This window comes from Castor canadensis, chromosome 1, assembly GCF_047511655.1.
Source record: "Castor canadensis chromosome 1, mCasCan1.hap1v2, whole genome shotgun sequence".
Taxonomy (NCBI): Eukaryota; Metazoa; Chordata; class Mammalia; order Rodentia; family Castoridae; genus Castor; species Castor canadensis.
In genome coordinates, this window is record NC_133386.1 from 179,969,041 (window position 1) to 179,988,238 (window position 19,198).

A 19,198-nucleotide genomic window follows, 5' to 3' on the forward strand; every position below is an offset into this window, starting at 1 on the left:
TGATTGTGTTTCATTTGTGAGGAATGAAATTTAAAAATTAAGATGTTTGTTCAAAGGCACACTCAAGTACCCCAGCTAGTTTTACCATAGTGGAGTGCAGAATCGGAGTGATAAAACCAGTAATGAGACTACACCTCAGTGAAAAGGATTAGCAGCATCTAGTTCAAGCTGGCTGCTTTACCAGCTCTGTGTGAGGGAAGACTTAGCAATTCCTGGTCCTAGGAGAAAAGGTTAAAGTAAACACACACACAAGGATTCTTGGTGTGGAAGAGGGAGGTTAACTTGTCAGGATTTGGGGTTACTTCTCAGAAAGCATAATGTGTTGCAAAATCTTCCACCTGGGATCCGATCCAACTTAAGAGCAACATTCCTGTATGTCAGATTTATTGAGATATATTTTATGTACCATAAAGTCTATCAGTGTTCAGCTCAGTGGTTTTTTTTTTTTTTAGCATATTCAGAACTGTACAACCATCATCACAATCTAATTTTAAATATCCTAAAAAGATACTTTCACAAAAGTGGTCTTTATTCCATTTTTATCAAATGAATAATTTGTGATTACAACAGAAGTAGTTTTTCTATTTTTTTTAACCAAAGAAATTTCTCAAGATATAAATAAAATGAAATGACTGGGTATTCATTGCTATTTTACCAATTTTTATCTTCAGCCTTGGATTCTTAATCCTAATATAAACTCAAAAAAAAATAAGTTTCTATTTCTGAGAAACAAAAACTACAAGAATGATGTATGTAGTCCATTAATCACTTATTTCCAACATTTTTTTCAAAATTCCTAATAACAGTTTTAAATTTGAAATTTTCTGTTACCAAAATTTTTATGGATCTCACTACTTAGAAAAGTGTATATTACTCATAAGAACATCTGTTTTCTTTAAAAAAAAAATTGTTTCCGGTGACACACATTAAGCAGAAGATCCAGACTTCCCTTTGATGTTGGAGTGGCATTTTGCCTTGAGACTGGCAGATGGAGCGGGTGACCTTTGGGGATTATTTCTTTTCAGATTTATGTCTAAAATAACTCAGATGCCATTTAATCATGTATCCTCTGCTATTTTGTATAAAAAGGGTCTACATATTCCCTCTCTCCCACCCTTTTGATACTAATACCAAAGTCCTGTGGCTTGGGGAAAAAAATTCAGACAAAGAACCATGAGAACCTGGGCTGAAGAAAAAATGCCTGGTGTAGAGGACAGGGGTAGTGGGGTTAGTTTTCAGTAGCTAAAAAAGAAGAGTGGCTGCAGGTGTAGCTCCTATGGTGCATTTACCTAGCATGCACAAGACCCTGGGTTTCATCCCCAGTGCTACAAATGGATGTGAGAGGAAGAGTTGGTGGTTAGTTTTACATTCCTAAAACCATAATTCCACACATTACCTGGCATGTATGCTGTTAACAACTGGTGGTGTTAGCATTTGTTTTCCTCAAACTAATTTTATTTGTAAAATTAGAGATTCCTGGCAACTTTCTGCCTTTTAATTTTCAGTACTCTAAAACTTACAGAAAGAGATAGAGCTTTGCCTTTTGGCCGAAGAATAAGGTTTGATGAAGTACAGAATCACATACTGTCAAGTCAGCTCTTTGGAGCCCAAATATCTACAACTCAAGGAAAGCATGAAGGCAAGACATAGCCATTCACTTATTGCCAGACCTACTCAGCACTGTGCAGGGTGTTTGAGGACAAGTGGGCTCTGATGTCCAGAAGCTCATGATTTTGTTGAGGGGATAAAAATGCTTACATACATAGAATGATTAAATACTACAGCAGGATAGTACGTGATGACATGCCAAAATAAAGGTGTATATAGATAAGAGTGTCTACGAAGTGTTTGGGTTTTGTTTGTTTTGTGGTGCTGGGAATGGAATCCAGTGTCTCAAGCATACTAGGCAAGCACTGTACCACTGAGCTACCTCCCCAGCTCTGTGAGAATTCTCTATGATGTAGCCTCAGAGAACCCCAGGGAATAGAGATCAACTTGAAGAGACTGTAGAGCTGATTCAGTCATGCCCTGCATTATTAAGACTGGAAGTGAGCTAATTGTAAAGAATAGCTATTTTTAGTTCATTGAATTATGCCTCATTCACTGACCAAGCAGATCACATGCTGATGAAAGGCAGGGAGAGATATATGTTAGAAAACCAGCCCTGTCATTTTGTTTCTATATATCTGGATCTGTAATTCACGATTGTGAATTACATATATGTATACACGCACACACATACATGTATGTATATACACACATTTTTAAGTAGGAGAATGAGTTAAATCATTTATTAATAAAATTGAATGCATTAAATCAACCTGCCAAATTAGTATGGACAGATGTCAGGAACAATATTGAATAAAAAATGAATAGGTTATAAAATACATGACATTATTTAGGTAAAAATTTTAACACTCAAACAATAGAATATATTGTTTATGATTGTATATCTGTTTTCACTCCATTTACTTGGTACACTTTTCATTTTAGATCTAAAGGGGTGATTCTGAACATCTCCTCTGCCAGTGGCATGCTCCCAGTTCCACTGCTGACCATCTACTCTGCAACTAAGGTGAACAGAATTTTAGTAAATTATGTCAGTACAAGACTAAGGAATAGTTTTTAGTCTGAGCAATGAATGTAGATTTAATTTTCTTTTTTAAATTTTTCTTTTTGTTTTTGTCAGTACTGGTATTTGATCTCTAGGCCTCACACTTGCTAGGCACATGCTCTACTGCTTGAGCCAAGCCTCCATCCTTCACTTTCTTAAAATTCTTTCTTGGCAGTTTTCCAGTGGACTATGAAAGAAAGGAAAATATCCCACATAACTTTCAGGAGAGCCACAGCTGGAGAGACATTGATAGGTACAGGCGTACACGTGGTGCACCAGGATATCAGAGACACTGATACTGCCCTTTTTCCATGCATTTTACTGATTTCCATGCAGTTAGTCTATTCCAGATTGCCCAGGTGATTAGAACACAATAATAAAAAAGATTAGAAAGTTGATATACATGAATGAGTCAGCTTTACACAGCATAGAAAAAATGCATACAGTCAGATGTAAATGTACTCAGTAGCCACAAAGTAGCCTGGTGAGAATGTGACTGTTTCGCTGTTTCACCACATTATCCGGAATTCACAAATACTCTTTGTCACTTCTGGGGTGCGACAAGAATTCTCCAGAACTCTGTAAGATGTCATAATTTCTGACAGCACCACCATTCACTTCCTCACGTTACTGCTAGGGAATAATTTAGAATGCCTCTCTTCTGCCTGCAGGTCACTAACATCATGTTCAGATACATTATTGATACGTAAGATACATTTCTGAGAGAAAAATGACACTTAATGGTTAAATAAGCCTTTAAGGAAAAATAAGCAAATCATAATACACAATAAGAAGTCATGGTATGTCAGGGAAGGAAAAGAACAAAAAATGCCTGCCTTTTTCACTTGGAAAAAATACTCAGCAACTACTGATTCATTTTTATTGATTGGTTGGTTGGTGCTAGGGATCGAACCCAAGGCCTTGTGCATGCTAGGCAAGTGTTCAGCCTCTGAGCTACATCCCCAGCCCCACTACTGTTTTCTTGAAAAACCTTGGCACACCATCCCCAGCCCCCTGTGATATATTTGTTGTCTCTGTCTCTAGAACATACTGTAAGCATGTTTAAAATGCGGCATGTTAGAAACGATTGCTGAGCTACAATTTCCTGCCTCTTCTCCCTGGGACCTTTGTAGACTTATTATTGGACTTGCCATTTCAAACCTGATGTTGAGTCCACATTGAGAAATGGCACCATATAGTTTAGGGATGGATTTCAGGCTGTATTATTGGAAGAAGATGGCTCTCACATTCACCTCTGCGTTTTTCAGATGTTGCCTTGCTGAAGTATCCAGGGATTACTTGTTCTTTACACAACAAAGTCCTCATTGAACACAGAACGGGATTCATATTGCATTTCTGCTTGAGTAGCAAGTAGAAATACATCCCTTGCTATATGCTATGAAAATAATTCTTCTTGGAAAGTAATTTTCTGAAAAAAAGAAAAGAAAAGAGCCTTTTCCAATTAAATAAAAAATTGGTATGGATGTTATATTGGTAAGATAATATATCATTTAATGGCAGAACAACCACTTCAGCATTTGAAATGAAAAGAATGATAGAAATGGTAGCATTAAATGGTTAATTTATTATTTTTTGTTTCCATAGCTACACATCAGGCAGTTTGATGTAATGTGTGTGTTTTCTTCTCATTCCCACCACCCTCCTAGGCTTTTGTAGATTTCTTCTCTCGGTGCCTCCATGAGGAGTATAAGAGCAAGGGCATCTTTGTGCAGGTGAGTAGAGTTTGTTTCAGTTAAGTATCCCTGTTTTTGTGTGGTTTCCACAGCAACAGTTGCTGTCTTGGCAACGAAAGAAAATCACATTCCTCAGTAAGTGAATGTGATGTTAGCACACCATTAGAGACATGGTTTCTTTTTCCCTTATGCACTTAAGTCTAGATTTTTAAAAATTATTTCCTAGAATTTTTAAGTAGGGATACCTAAAGTAGAACTACATACAGTGTAAACAATTGACACATAATTATTGTAAGTTCCTATGGTTTTATTTTGTGGGAATCAGATTATTGATGTCTCTTTTTAAAATTGTAGAAAACACATAACATAAAACTCACCATGAAAGCATGCAGTTCATCTTCCAAAACTGGAATTCTGTACCCATTAAACACTTAACTCCCCACTTCTCTCTCTCCTGGCCACTGTCAACCACCATTCTACTTTCTGCCTTTTTGAATTTGTTGACTTTTAGTACTTTCTATGAGTAGAATCTTTTGTGGTCAAATCACTTAGCATAATGTCCTGAAGGTACATCCATGCTGAAACATGTGTTGGAGTTTCCTTCAAAGACTGGATAATATACCATTGTAAGTACCATGCCATGTTTATTTATCCACATATTCATTGATGGGCACTTGGGTTGCATCCACCTGTTGGCTATTGTGAATAGTGCTGTGAACACAGATAAACAAATACCTCCTTGAGACCATGTTTTCAGTTCTTTTGTATATGTATGTAAAAGTGGAATTGAGGGATCATATGCTAATTTTGTTTTAAATTTTTTTGAGGAACTATAACTTTTTCATATCAACCACACTGTTTTTACTTTGCTACCAGAGGTGTACAAGGGTTCCAGTTTCTCACATCCTCAAGCATTTTCTGTTTATATGTGTGCATGCGTGCAAAAATTTGTGTATATACATATATAAATATGTAATATGTACATATACACAAACAAGTGTATATATATACTTATTTCCACTCTGTGGGTTACCCTTTTCACTTGTCTTTTTGATGTATGAATACTGAAAGTTAGTGTCTTTATAATTTTGTTTCAGTCCGAGTTACCTACCGTTTCTTTTGTTCTCATGATTTTGGTGTCACATCAAGAACTCTGCCAAATCCACTATCATGAAGCTTTTCCCATTTTCTTCTAAGAGGTTTATGGTTTTAGCTCTTATGTTAGGTCTTTGATCTGTTTTGAGTTAATTTTTATATACTCTTGAGTTTATTGCCCAGTAGATGCAATGCTGTGAAAATACAACACAAAGTATTAGAGGAAGCAATATAGACGTTTTTAGGAGTGTCTATCTCAAATCACCCGTTGTTCAACCAAAAGAAATAATGGCTCACAGTATTTCCATGCTTAGGCATATTTTCTTTTTAAAATGTGGGAGAAGTTGCAGTTCCTGCCTCTTGCCTGTGTATCACCTACTGTCCCTCTGTATATATCTAGTCTTCAAATGGCTTTCATTACTGTGAGCCTCATGTTTCATGTTTTGCGACTTAAAGCCTCAAGTGATCAACATGATTATAGTGGTGATTATTTAAATGGCTGCTTTTCAGGTACAATGCTAAGCATTTTACATGTGTCATTTCTGTGCACATAACCCCCTAAGATAGTGTGATTCTCATCCTTTTTAGAGTTGTAGAAATTGAAGCCTAGAAAGGCTAAACCATTTGTCTACGTTCAACCAGGTTTGTTTGGCACCAAAGCCTTTGTTCTTAACCACTAGGCTACTTGCTCCAGGCCTGCAGGACAGCACTAAACACTTAGGATCCATCTGTGTACAGGAAATGATGGAACCAGAGTGTCATAGGCTGTATTGTTCCATTTCATCCTTTATATTTGTGGATTTTCAAGATGGCACTAAGTGTTACCTAGCTCTAGCTTCTAACCCTAAAAAGGATTATAAAATAAAAATACTGAGTTAATCCTATAGTGGAATCATAAGAGGAAGGGTAAGGGCTGGCCCAAGTGGTCTAGTGGAAGAGTGCTTGCCTTGCAAGCCTGAGGCCCTGAGTTCAATCCTGAGTACTGGAAAAAAAAAAAAAAACGGGAGGGTGAATGAGATGAATGTTCCCTGGTCTTCCAAGGTCCACTGAAACCCTGCTTTCTCTAATCCCCTACCTTAGCTCTTGGCCAATGGACTCTTATATGTCATAGCCACTTGGTATTATTTGGACTTGCAGCTTCCCGGCATGCATAGGGTACAGTGGGGAAGCCATGGTTTTCTAGAATCCTGGATTTTATACTGAACCACCATACTGTCCTTTCCTCACTTCCTTGATACCAGTCATTTTAGTGCTGGTAACAAACCTGCCACGTGCATTGTATTTTGATCATCAAGAAACCAGTGAAACATTCATGGGAGATAAAGCATCATGTGCCGTGCAATGTCACACCTTTTTCCTTATGTCTGTTATATACAAGCTATTAATTTGGCAGTTTTAAAAAATGACATGAGGTGGTATCAGGCCTTGTGAGCTCTGACAAATAAGGTCTAAAATTCTGTTAATAGACAAGACTGTTTCTTCTCTCATTTTCACAGCCTATTTCCCTCAAAGATGTTTTTGTTTCAGAGTCTCTGCCTATTAATCTGACGTGACTATAAACTACTACAAAAACACATTAGTATTTGTCTTCTGAAATATTTTACTTTGATAAACTTTCATTTTTCCCTGTAATGAATTTTAAATTATGTAATTTTATCAGTCATTGTCTTTCTTCATATGAATTCATTCACGGTTTAAACTTAGAATGAATTTGGTGAAAAAATACTCAAATGTTTATCTAGGAAAGTATAGTCATATTATGTGAACACTTATCTGAACAGTGAAGTAGAACAGAAAGAATGTCTCATATTAATTCGATCAAAGGAGCAAATGAGTTAAAATGAAACTCAAAATTAAAAATTAGAGGTTTTATTTGGTGATGTTTGTATCTTCGTATTTGGGGGACCAGGAGCGTTTATTGATTTCACTTCCACTCCATTCCACACAACCACAGGTGATCTTGTTGAAACACAGAAGGTATTATTGCTTTCCTTCACAGTCCTCCAGTGTCTGCCTATAAGATTTAGGATTGAATTCAGACTCTACAAGGCCATAGTCTTTCTTGCTACACCACTGTCCTGCTGTAAGTCAGAATGGCTATTGTGGGATCCCGTATGTACACTGCCCTCTGAGGTATCCACACTGGTTCCGCTGTCATCCCCCTTCCTCAGCTTTTCTTCAAGCTGACTCCACATTTCCTCCCAGCATCTGAACGTGGGAGCCACTGCTGTGTGTCCTCAAGACTAGGCCCCAGTACTCTGCCCTGGGAATTCTCAGCAGTTAGTTGTACCTTCCCTCCTGGTCCCTACGCCTGCACATCTCTGCCTGCTGCTCTGTGACCTTTGTCCCATACCCCCTTAAGCCTCTTCTTGAGAACAGGGCCCTTATCTTGTCTCTGGTGTCACATGTAGTTTGTGGCACACTGGAGATTGGCCTTTTACCTGGTGCCACAAGAGGACTCTAGTTTGGTATAATCTTCTCTGTGGCACAATTGTGTGTTTTGAGCTTCTCCTGTTGCTCCCATGTGCTTCTGGTCTTGAATTTTCCACCTTTGTCTAAATGGCTTCTGAGCTGGTGCTGTGTTACAGTGTTTCAGGGTTTTTTCTAATCTTTGGAAGGAAAACTTACCTTTTTTAGGTAGTGTGAATGTATATCAGGTTGCTCTTTTGGGGAAACAGTATATTTTTCAAAGTTTAGATCATTTTATATTATTTCCTTGTTTATAATTTTCCTTTACTTTTCTCTCCCCATCCTTCCCTCACCTTCTTTCCTATTTTTGAAGAGCGTTTAAAATGCCCTCGGATTTACCACTGTATGAGCACATCCTGGAAATGCAAATAAATAACACTGGGTTTGGTGGTGTGCCTGTTGCCCCAGCTACTTGGGAGGCTAACACAGGAGAATAGCTTGGCCTCAGGAGTTCAGGACCACCCTGTGCAATGTAACAAGACCTGTCTGAGAGACAGAGAGAGAGAGAGAGAAAGAGAGAGAGAGAGAGAAACTGGCCCCAGTCATTCCCCATATTGCAATCGGTAGCAACAATACGTTATATAAATGCCCTGGAGGTCAACTATGATCCTGATGAACTTTTTTGACTGTACCGAGGTTTGAACTCCATAAATTTTTGCCCTGGTGGCCTCACACTGCAATTCTCCCTTATCTCCACCTCCTGAGTAGTTGGGATTACAAGTGTGAGCCACCATGCCTAGCCTTCCTGACAAACTCTTGATCTGAACCAAGGGTAAGAAGCACATTTTTCTTTTTTGTGGGTTGGAGGGATGGGGACTGAATTCAGAACCTTGTGCTTGCTAGGTAAGCCTAACATCATTACTGAACTACTCCCCAGTTGTTGGTTTTGTTTTTTTTTTAAATTACTATTGTTTTTTTCTTGGCAGTACTAGGGTTTGAATTTGGGCTTTGTACTTGGTAGGCATGTGCTCTATCACTTGAGCCACACCCTGATCCCTTTTTGATTTAGTTATTTTTAGGATAGGATCTCACATTTTTGTCTGGAGCAGACATCAGGCCATAATCTACTTATTTATGCCCCCCCCCCACATAGCTGGGATTACAGGTATGAACCCCACACCTGGCTTATTAGTTGAGATGGGATCTCACTAATTTTTTTGTCCAGGCTGGCCTCAAACTATGTTCCTTCTGATTACTGTCTCTGGAGTAGCTGGAATTAATAGTAGCTGTATCTGGCTTTATTTTTGCCTTTGAAATAGACTCTATCTAACTTTACCTAGGCTGGCCTTGAACTTGTGATCCTTCTGCTCCTGTCTACCTCCTCAGTTACTAGGATTATAGGTGTGTGCCATCATGGCTGGCTAAGCACATTCTTGAGTAAACCCTATCAGGTGTGTTCTGTTGATGAGTTCTGTTTGTTCTTGGCATTATTTTATAATTAAAGACCAGTAAAAAAAAATCTGATTAAATCACATATAATCCCAAAAATCACATATAATCTGACAAGGCAGGTAATGGGCCCTACTTCCAGGCCCCTCTGTCTGCTCTGTATTTACTAGTGATTAACACTGAGCAGGTATGAAATAGCTAGGACTAAGTCCTAACAGTAGAGGGAATGGAATATAATGGAGGGGTGAACTTGCTCAAGGCACACCGTACACACGTGTGGGATCACCACAGTGAAATCCCCTCATACATTAGTGTATGATAATTCAAAATAAAATAATTTTTAAAAATAAATACTACAACTAGGCCTCAGGAACTTTTACTCTGCAAAGTTTTCACAAGCCTGGTTTTGTTTTTATAAAGTCTTTCACTTGTAAGAAATTTCAAACCTGTAGAAAAGTTTTAAGAATAAAAACAGTGGGCTGGAAATGTAGTTCAGTGGTAGAGTGCCCTGGGTTCAATCCCCAGCTCTGCAAAAAATAAAATGAATAAAAACAGTACAAGGAGTGTGGCTCAGTGGTAGAGCACCCACTTTCCATGCATAGGGCCTTGGGTTCAGTGCCAGCATTGGAGGGACTGATTTTGAGTTCAAGGCCAGCCTGGGTTTCATGGTGCCACCCTGTTTCAAATAAATCAAACAAACCAAACCTAAGTAAATAAACAGCACAAAAACTGCCCTAATGCCCTTCACTCTTTGTTAACATTTTACCCCATTTGTCTTATCATTGGAGAGTAAGTTGCATATACTGTAGCCCTTTACCTCCAAGTACTAGAGTGTGTTGTTCTGAAAAATAAGGATAGGCTCTTACATAACCACAACACAGTTACCAACAGTAGATGATAGAATGTTCTGACCTAATGTATCAGTTTTGGGCTCTATAATATGCTTACAGTATTTATTGCTCTCCAGTAAAGCATTCAGTCTGGAACTGGGCATTGAGTGTCTCTGTTCTTGAGCATCCTTTGATCTGGACTATATCCATACCTGTCTTTGTCTTTCTGACATTGACAGTTTTGAAGGGCACAGCACTCCTCGCTGTTCTTGAACATTCCTCATTTAGGACTTAACCACTGCTTCCCCATAGTTACATTCAGGCTGTGCTTTCCCCTACCAAAATATCACATATGTGCTGTGTGTCATCTTCAGGGCATCAATGTGGTGACACAGTGTCCATCTGCCCCTCATTGGTATTGTTGATTTAAGCCCTCCAGTCATGTTCCCATTCTTTCTGCTGTGTAGTAACTACTGTGTCCTCTGCAATAATAAGCTGTCTGTGAGGAGGCTCTTTAAGACATGCTTCTGTTACACTTTCCCTTAAATAATGCAACCAACTCAGGGCTTTGAGCTTACAAAGCAGGTGCTCTGCCACTTGAGCCACACCTCCCGTTAATGATGGCTGCTTCCCAAACCTACCTTATAAAGAGAAATTGGGAAGCCCCACCTGGATATTTCGTCTCAGTGAAAGCATGGTGACTGCAGTGCTCCCTCAACCCAGTCTGCAGTTTTATGCAAACTATAATAGTCACCTGTCTACTTAGGGACAGTGAAGAGAGGACACCGAGCTTGAGGTCTTCAGCCTAAGATCTGAGTTGTGTTTTCACCGCTTGGTGATCGTTTGATCTGTAGAAAGTTGCTTTATTACTTCCAGCCTTGATTTCCCCTTCTGGCAAGTGTGGTGAATGATGTGCCATATGAAAGTAGAGCAACCAGCGAAATTATGTGGAATTGTAAAGAGAGGGAAGACACGCACATTTGTTGAGCATTTACAGTATACCCCAGGTTTGCCTATTTTATAATCTCAGGTGAGCTAGATAGTAACCTGGTCCCAATTACTAGTAGGAACCTAAGAATCAATAGAATTCATGTAACTTGCCTAAAGTCAGTTCATGTCAAACATCAAGTGCCTGTTGCTTGCCAGGTTCTTAGCTAGGCAGTGAGGAAACAGATAAATAAGACACTGTCCCTGCCTTCAAGAGACAGAAAGAGACAGACAGATGCTTATACCCATTCCACCATCAGTGAGGTAATACACTGCATTCTTTAGTACTTGAGTCAAGAAATATTTTGAGGCTACTTTTATTCTGGCAACTGGAAATACAGTGGCAAAAAGAACAGCTGGAGTCCTTGCTGTGGTTGAGTTGACATTTAGTGGGCGGGGACACAGACAGTAAGCAGGTCAGCAAATCCATCAATACGGTGACTGGTGCTGGGAAGGAAGTAAAGCCAGGGCATGTGTTCCAGCATGTGGGCAAGTGGAGAGGAGTTACTGACCTGGGTTTGCAGAACTCCAGAGTCTGCCGTCTGCACTGTCTGCACGGCTCTGCAATTCTCACGGAGGTGTTGCCCTGTGCCACTTTTCTTCCATGGACTGGGAAGCTAGGTCTGGAAATGCTATGGACTAGAAGCTTGTTTGCCAACTGAAACTGTGCCTAAGGTTTACTTTGCCTGACTCTTTACCAGAGGAAAGGCAAGGAAGCAGGGAGAGACCACATGAAGCCAGAGGAGGTGGTTGTAGGTTTGAGCTGCCCTGAAAATGAAATGAGTTTTCTCATCCTTAGCAAGACTTCTGCCTCCAGTCCTTTAAGTTACTACCTGCCAGTGCTTCTGTCTTTGGTGATGAGTTGATGGTTTTGTTAATTCAGATAAAAATGTGATTTTTCAATCAGAATAGGTTTGATTCCATCTATAATATTTAGAAAACAAATGGGACAAATTAAGACAAAGGAGAAAACAAAATTCAAGACATTTTAATGAAAGAAGAGACTTCTCTTTAATATTTTGCTAAAATGTTACAGTTTAGTGTAAGCATATAGATCTGTTGAGCTTCAAAGGTCTAGAAAGCTAAATATTGAGAAATGGCTACTGGAATTGAAAACATAAATCTCCATTTTTCTTGTTAATTGCCAATGACAATAAAAGAAGGTAATGGAGTGTGTCTTTAGTGTAAATGAAGTTTAAATAGTACTATAAAGCAATATAAAGATTCTCAATGGAAGTATTCATCTCTGGTCAACTGCACCAACTTTGAGAAATGGCTTCAGAATTGTAAAATTACATTTATGAGAATAATTGGACTCCAGCCAGATGAATCCCCATTTTTGTCAGCAATAGTATCTTTTTTCTTGGCCCTTTACAACTGTATTTTTCCAAGTTGGTTTGATTTAAACCAATGCTGGTGTTCTCCCCTTTTATCCCACTACCTTTTTCCTCACATCCCGAATTCAACCCATCATGAATTCCTACTGACTTTAGTTTATCCTTGAAACATGTCCCATCTGCCTACTTCTCATGACCTCCACTGCTAAGCCACCGTTGTATCTTACCCTGAACATTGTGTACTGTCTCCCTATCTGGCCTCCCTACTCACTGTAGCACTACAATCCATTCACAACAGCCAGAGTAACCTCATGAAGCAAAATCCAGTCTTTGTATTCTTCCGTTTAAAATTCTCCCATGACTTCTCGTCTTCTTCATCGTAAACCATGAGTTCTGGTTTCAAACTTCCACCCTGTCTTGCATCTCTCCTTGCTTCTCTGCCCTCCTTGCAGTTCCTGAAACATCCTAAGCACTCTCACTTCAGGGCCTTTGCACTGGCAGTTCCCCTCAGTCTTAAAGGCTTGCATGTCACCACACCTGAGCAGCCTCTCCTCATCAACAACCAGAGAGGCCTTTCTTGATCAACTTAACTGCAAAAGCAGTCTGTGTCATCAGGGTCCTTAACCAACACCTCCTACCAGACTGTAAGCTCTGTAAGATCAGGGACTATTTCTGTGCACAACTATATTCCCAAATGCTTTTCATGTGGCTATGGGGATTTTCTTTCGTTCCTTGAATGTTAACAAATATAAATTCCACATATTTGGAGGTAGGTCATTTGTAGGGTCATTAGTCAGCCAGAATTTCTCAAAAGATTTTCTTTGTGCAGAGCACAATATTTTGAACTCCCTTATTTTGGGCTGAGATGCTAAAATTCATACTGTTATTATGGGGCACTTTTTTTTTTTTTGTCACTGCCGTTTGCAACCAGAGATCTCTGCCATCAGAACAATTCCTTTTTCCTAACATTTTCTACAATCTCTAAGGGTTTTTAACAATGAGACAATCAAGGGGCCTTTTGTGGAAAGGCTCATTTCATGGTCCAAAAGTAGAGTAATGCAAAGTGCAAAACTAGAAGATATTTATGTAGTTTTTCAGACTTTCTGGAAGACTTCAGATCCTGAAATGGTAGATGAACACAAAGATTTCAGGAAGTGCAGTTTCCCTGATATGCCAGGAGCCTCAGCCTCTAAGAATATATATAGGAAAAACACCATGTATAGAATCTCCTGTGCCAAAGACTAGAGCCACACTTTCCCAAAGCATTGTGATGAGTTCTGGTTATATTTTATTTTATTTATTGAAATTTGTTTTGGTGGTACTGGGGTTTGAACTACGGGGTCTCACACTTGCTAGGCAGGTGCTCTATCACTTGAGCCACCCCACCACCCCGTGTTGGCTGTTTCGTGAATTATTTGCCTAGAGTGGCTTCAAACCTTGATCCTCCAGATTGCTGCCTGAGTAGCTAGGATTACAGGCATGAGCCACTGGCACCCTGCTGTTCTGGTTATTTTTAAATTTGAGAAGGCATATTTAGTACACAGTTGACTTTACACAAAAGATGCAGTGCCATGTGAAGTTCTAAGAGTCAGTGTTCAATTCCCTATGGTCTGAAGTTGTAGCAACTGTTCTGAATTAAGATCCCCTCAACTGTTTTGTGAAGGCCTGTTACCTAAACAACCTGCTCTAGTGAGTGAGCAAAAAATGTCAGTTACAGGGGTTTCTCTTAAAATAGGCTGAGCAAGGACAAAGCATCAACAATTTTTGCTAGTTATTTTCAGTTTGGAATTCCAAATCTGGAAAACAGGATACTTGCCCACATCTGTAGCTGTCAAGGTAAGGTTGTTTCTAAGCTGGTAAATTGTATGGCAGCTTGTTGAGCTTAAGCAACTTTTAAATTTTGTTTTACCCAGATACTTCCTAAAAAGTGTGGCGGGCTGGAGGTGTGGCTCAGGTGGTAAAGCAGCTGCCTAGCAAGCGTGAGGCCCCGAGTTCAAACCCCAGTTACCGCCCCCCACCCAAAAAAAAAAAAAAGGTGTGGGTGTTTTCCTGACCTGTTTCTCATGATATTTTCCTGAATAAGAACAGAAATGGATTAGTTGTCATTTCTTGGACTTTTGTTTAACAATTTAAAGATGTATCTTGAGTTTTGATATAAAAGATATTTCTTTACTTTTACAAAATCTGAAATGTTCCATAATTGTGAAATATTTCGTAACTTGAAGAATGTGAAACTCCTCACAAATAGGTAGATTTGTAGGTTTGCCTTTGTTTAGGTAGGTGATCTTGCTTAAGCTTCAGAACATCTAAAACTTTTGGAAATAATATTCTTCAGTGCTGTCCATATGAAGTGTTATTTTGTAATTCATTCAGTAACTATTCACTGTGTCCCTGCCATGTACCAGGCACTGATGAGCATGGAAAATACAGTGGTGAATAAGACCATGTCTTCATGGAGCTTGTGTTCTAGCACTTGACACCATTCAGCAGTTGGGTTTAGCCTAAAATACCACTTTGCCTCCCTCCTATCACTGCATCAAACATTGCCAGTGTTTGACCTGAGCTACTTGCAGCTCCCCTGAAAACATCATGCTTTCTCACATCTCCTTTTCTATGCTCCTCTGTTCCCTTATTGTTTATCAGGTAAACTCCTCCTAGGGCTTAGCTCAAAAGCTATTTCATCTTTGAACCCTTCCTGTCCACTATTAGGTTGCATCAGCCACCTTGATTTTAAATCTGTGGTAGAAATAAATATCATTTCCAGAATAGAATTGAATTTCTTGGTTGGAAACATGTAACTTAGCTGGGAGTTACTGAGTGTGCAGGGATTCTGCAGATTCTCCACTGTCTAGCTGAACGATGAGTTAGCTTGTGGCACCATCAAGTGGTTCAGTTGGGCAGTGCAACTTACTTCCTCTACAAGCTCTAAATAGTGCAATTTATGCCATATGCACATTAAGGGAAAGAAGAAAGGAACAAAGATTTATAATGCAGTTTAGAGGTATAACTATCAGACTATCTTTATTTTGAGAAAATCAAAACTTTACAGTGTCCTCAGCAGGATACTTGTGATTGATATATGGGAACAATTTTTCAGTATTTTTTTATAATCACCATGGCCTGAGGCTTAGAAGTGATGGGTTAGCTTCTCATTATTGAGATCAGAGTAAGTACATACATTCTGCTTTACCTTGTTGCTCAGCTTTGCCTGATGAAAAACATTTGACCTGCCCATCGCGCTCCCTGGCTTACTTTGTGGCAGTTTGAGATATCTCTGGTCTGTGCAGCAAAATGGTTTTCAAATTAATGACTTGGAATAACATTTTTGTTTGTTAAATGGGGATGAATGTATGGTGATGATTCCAATAATAAATTTTCAGAAGCCAAAAGTTACCTAATCAAAGTTGGTCCAGTGACTGCTGTGCTCTAGTGACTTAGCTTTCTCAGTGTGGGTTTATGACTGCAGGGATGAGAAAGACAAAGACAGAGGTCAGGTGCTTAGGTTTTTGGCTTTTAACTGGTGGACTGAAGTTTCAGTTTACAGATTAAGGATAACTGGTTGTATTCTTTGGCTCATACTTGGTAGTGGAAAAATACAAAACAGAATTACAAAAACACACATATATTCAAAAACACAAATAGACATAGAACCATTTCTTCTAGGGCCCAGCAGAAAGGAAATCTATAGTATGGAATAGAATTTTCATTATGAGTTATCCTTTTCCTTTCTCACTTGTGCGATGAAGAGGATACACTCATTCTTTTGGTGAACTTCCATGTCCAAATCACAGAAAGAAACTCTTTGTATCACAGTTCAGTATGTGTTTCCTTGTATTGTGTGTTGAGTCACATCCAAAATGTAGCAAGCATATGTATTGAAGAAACTAAATTAGTGAAATTCCTCTAAAAGGTGTGTTCAGATTTGTCAAACCACTCCTGTCCTGTCGGGTGTCCTTTAGTTAGCCAAGCACTTTCCATATTGTTATACCATCTCTTCCCAAAAATGGAATAAAAGAGGTGGTCCTATCTTATCCATAGCAGAGTTTAGAGTGGGAATGTAGTTAGTATTAGAGGGCTGGCCTTGCATTTACAAGGCCTTGGGTTTGATACCAAGCAACACAGGAAAAAAAATCAGTTTATACAACTTCAGAAACAGCATGATAAGAAACTAGGGAAGAAAAGTGGTAGCCTAAAGCTGGAAAAAGGAAATATTTGTTTTAAAAGAACGAAAGTTGATAGAATAAGCTTAAATAACCATGGATTATTGAGAAAATTAGTGTTCCTCTTTAGAAGGATAAAATGAGAAATAAAAAAAATTGTACTTTTTGCTTCCTTAGCGCTGTTCCACTTAGTCAGGATAGAAAGGGTATCCTATTAGTAGTCCCTGTTGTCTGGATTTTTACTTAGTGTCTTCCTTTTAAAGGCTCAAAAAGTCATGTTTGCTTATTTTTAACACTTTCCCTAGACTTAAATTTTGTTTCATCGGTATGAATTTTATCATTTATTTTATGCTATCATGTGTTCTATCAAGTTGACTTTAGACAAACTTTAGATTTCACCAGAATTTCTCTTCCACTGACAGCAATCAGGCATCACTGTCAATTCCAAGTGTGTGCCTTCCTAATCAGTGACATGTGTTTTATGTTTTTCTAGAGTGTCCTACCATATTTTGTAGCTACGAAACTGGCTAAAATCCGAAAGCCAACTTTGGATAAGCCCTCTGCAGAGACATTTGTGAAGTCTGCAATTAAAACAGTAGGCTTGCAGTCCCGGACCACTGGATACTTAATCCACGCTGTCATGGTATGTAAGTCCCAAATCAATACTTTCTGGGGTTTTTTTTCCCATTGTGTCACAAAATAGTGCACGGTATATTATCATCAATATGTTGGCTAGATATTATCACCAAAGCATCTATATTTTATTTTAAACTGTGCCCACCAGGCATTGTGGTGCACGCCTGTAACCTCAGCTGCACAGGAAGAAGAGGTGGGAGGATTGCAGTTCAGAGCCAGCCAGCGCAGGCAAAAATGTTAGCCAGACCTAGTCAAAAAACAAGGTGGGGCCAGACGCCTGCAACTCACGCCTGTAACCCTAGCAACTCAGGAGGCACAGTTCAGGAGGATCGCAGTTCGAAGCCAGCCTGGGGAAATAGTTCTCAAGACCCTATTTCAAAAATACCTATCACAAAAAAAGTGGCTCAAGGTGTAGGCCCTGAGTTCAAGCCCCAGTACCCCAAAACAAAAAAAACAAGGTGAGCATGGTATATGCCTGTAAACCCAAGCTGCATGGGAGGCAGGCAGAAAGATCATAGTCCAAGGCAAAAATGTGAGACCTTATCTTAAAAAAAAAGGACTGGGGGTTCAAGCGGTAAAATACTTGCCTAGCAACCCAAGACCCTGAGTTCAGACCCCAGTACTGGTAGGAAAAAAACAAAAAACAGCTGGATACCCAAAAGCTTTAATATATACCTACAAATAACAGTGGAGTAAAATGTAAGAACACTGGCTTCAATTTAGCTCAAGTTGTAGTCTACACTTACATATCTCCCCCATTTCTTTCCCTAGGGCTCAGTAAACTCAATCCTGCCTCAGTGGATTTATTATAAATTAGTCATGGGTGTCAACAAGTCCCTGCGGGCTCGCTATCTGAAGAAGACAAAGAAGAACTAAGAGCTAATGACTCACTGAGTGACTTGGCCAGATGCTTCAGCCTGTGCCTGCTCACTGCAAGGTGACCCCAGTCCCCCAGACCCTCAGTTGTCTTCTCAATAACTCAGTAACATCGCTAAATGTCGTCATAATCGGGAGGAAAACAGAAGGCATCATTAGGAGTTCCTCACATGTATTCTGGATACTGCTAGGACTAATTTTAAAGTTTAATGTAACTACTCATATCAAATAGATATAAAACTAATATTACCAAGAACAACTTAATAGGAAGGAACACAGTTATAGCAAAAATCACAGAATGAAAGAGTCAGACATAAAAACGCAACAATTCCGTCTAGCCCAAAATGCCAGTGCTCATTATTCTTACATTTTCTCTGAAACAAACCATGAAATATAATAGCTAGCTTACTCGTTTTGTTTTTAACACTGTGAGGGAGTAGGAATTAATCAATTTGCATATAGTTCAAGTTATGGATCTTTATGATGTTTTCTAAGTGTGTGTTTTGTATACGTATATGGAACTATTCTTTCTTAAAAGTAGCTAATAACATAAGAATTATGCAGTAGACAGTTATTTCTGACACATGAAGCTTACTAAAATATGTTTTCTTTGACATATTACTTCTTCTTGGTTTAAATGTATGTAACTACTATATGGTATGATTAAATTATAAAGGTAATATGGGCCAAAATGTACATCAAGATCAAACCTACGATGGCACCCTGAGACCCTGATGCAGGAAACAGCCTGTGACCCCAGGCTTGTTTGTTTCTGCACTGCAGCAGTATGTGAAAGCATTACTACTTCTATAATAGTAATGTTATCAAGGAAATCATATTGTACTTTTTAAACTGTTCCCCATAGGTACTGGTATAATGGCTTTAATAAAATATGATAAAACCATGGTGTTGAATGACATTGTATTTTTTTATACTTGAAACTATGGCGCTATTTATTCTGGCTTAATGAAAGTTAAGACTGATTTTTATTCTGCTTCTCAACTGGTGTCACCAAGGAAAAATTCAGTACTGCAAAATATACAGCCACAGAAGGTAGGCCTTCAGACCCAGAAAGGAAATACCACATGCCTTCTCTCATATGCAGAATCTG

The 19,198-nt window shown here is 38.9% G+C and overlaps 1 protein-coding gene across 3 annotated transcripts in view; it reads left to right on the plus strand.

Moving 5' to 3' along the window:
* The window catches only part of Hsd17b12 (hydroxysteroid 17-beta dehydrogenase 12), a 229,380-nt gene extending 210,389 nt beyond the window's left edge, over positions 1-18,991 (plus strand). For all 3 annotated transcript variants that reach the window (XM_074044646.1, XM_074044645.1, XM_020186052.2), the window contains 4 exons: positions 2,494-2,575; positions 4,282-4,347; positions 17,069-17,218; positions 17,983-18,991. In XM_074044646.1, the coding sequence (XP_073900747.1) occupies positions 2,494-2,575; positions 4,282-4,347; positions 17,069-17,218; positions 17,983-18,087 (403 nt within the window). In that variant the 3' untranslated portion in view covers positions 18,088-18,991. The remainder of the gene's footprint in view (positions 1-2,493; positions 2,576-4,281; positions 4,348-17,068; positions 17,219-17,982) is intronic.
* The last annotated feature ends 207 nt before the right edge of the window (positions 18,992-19,198 follow it).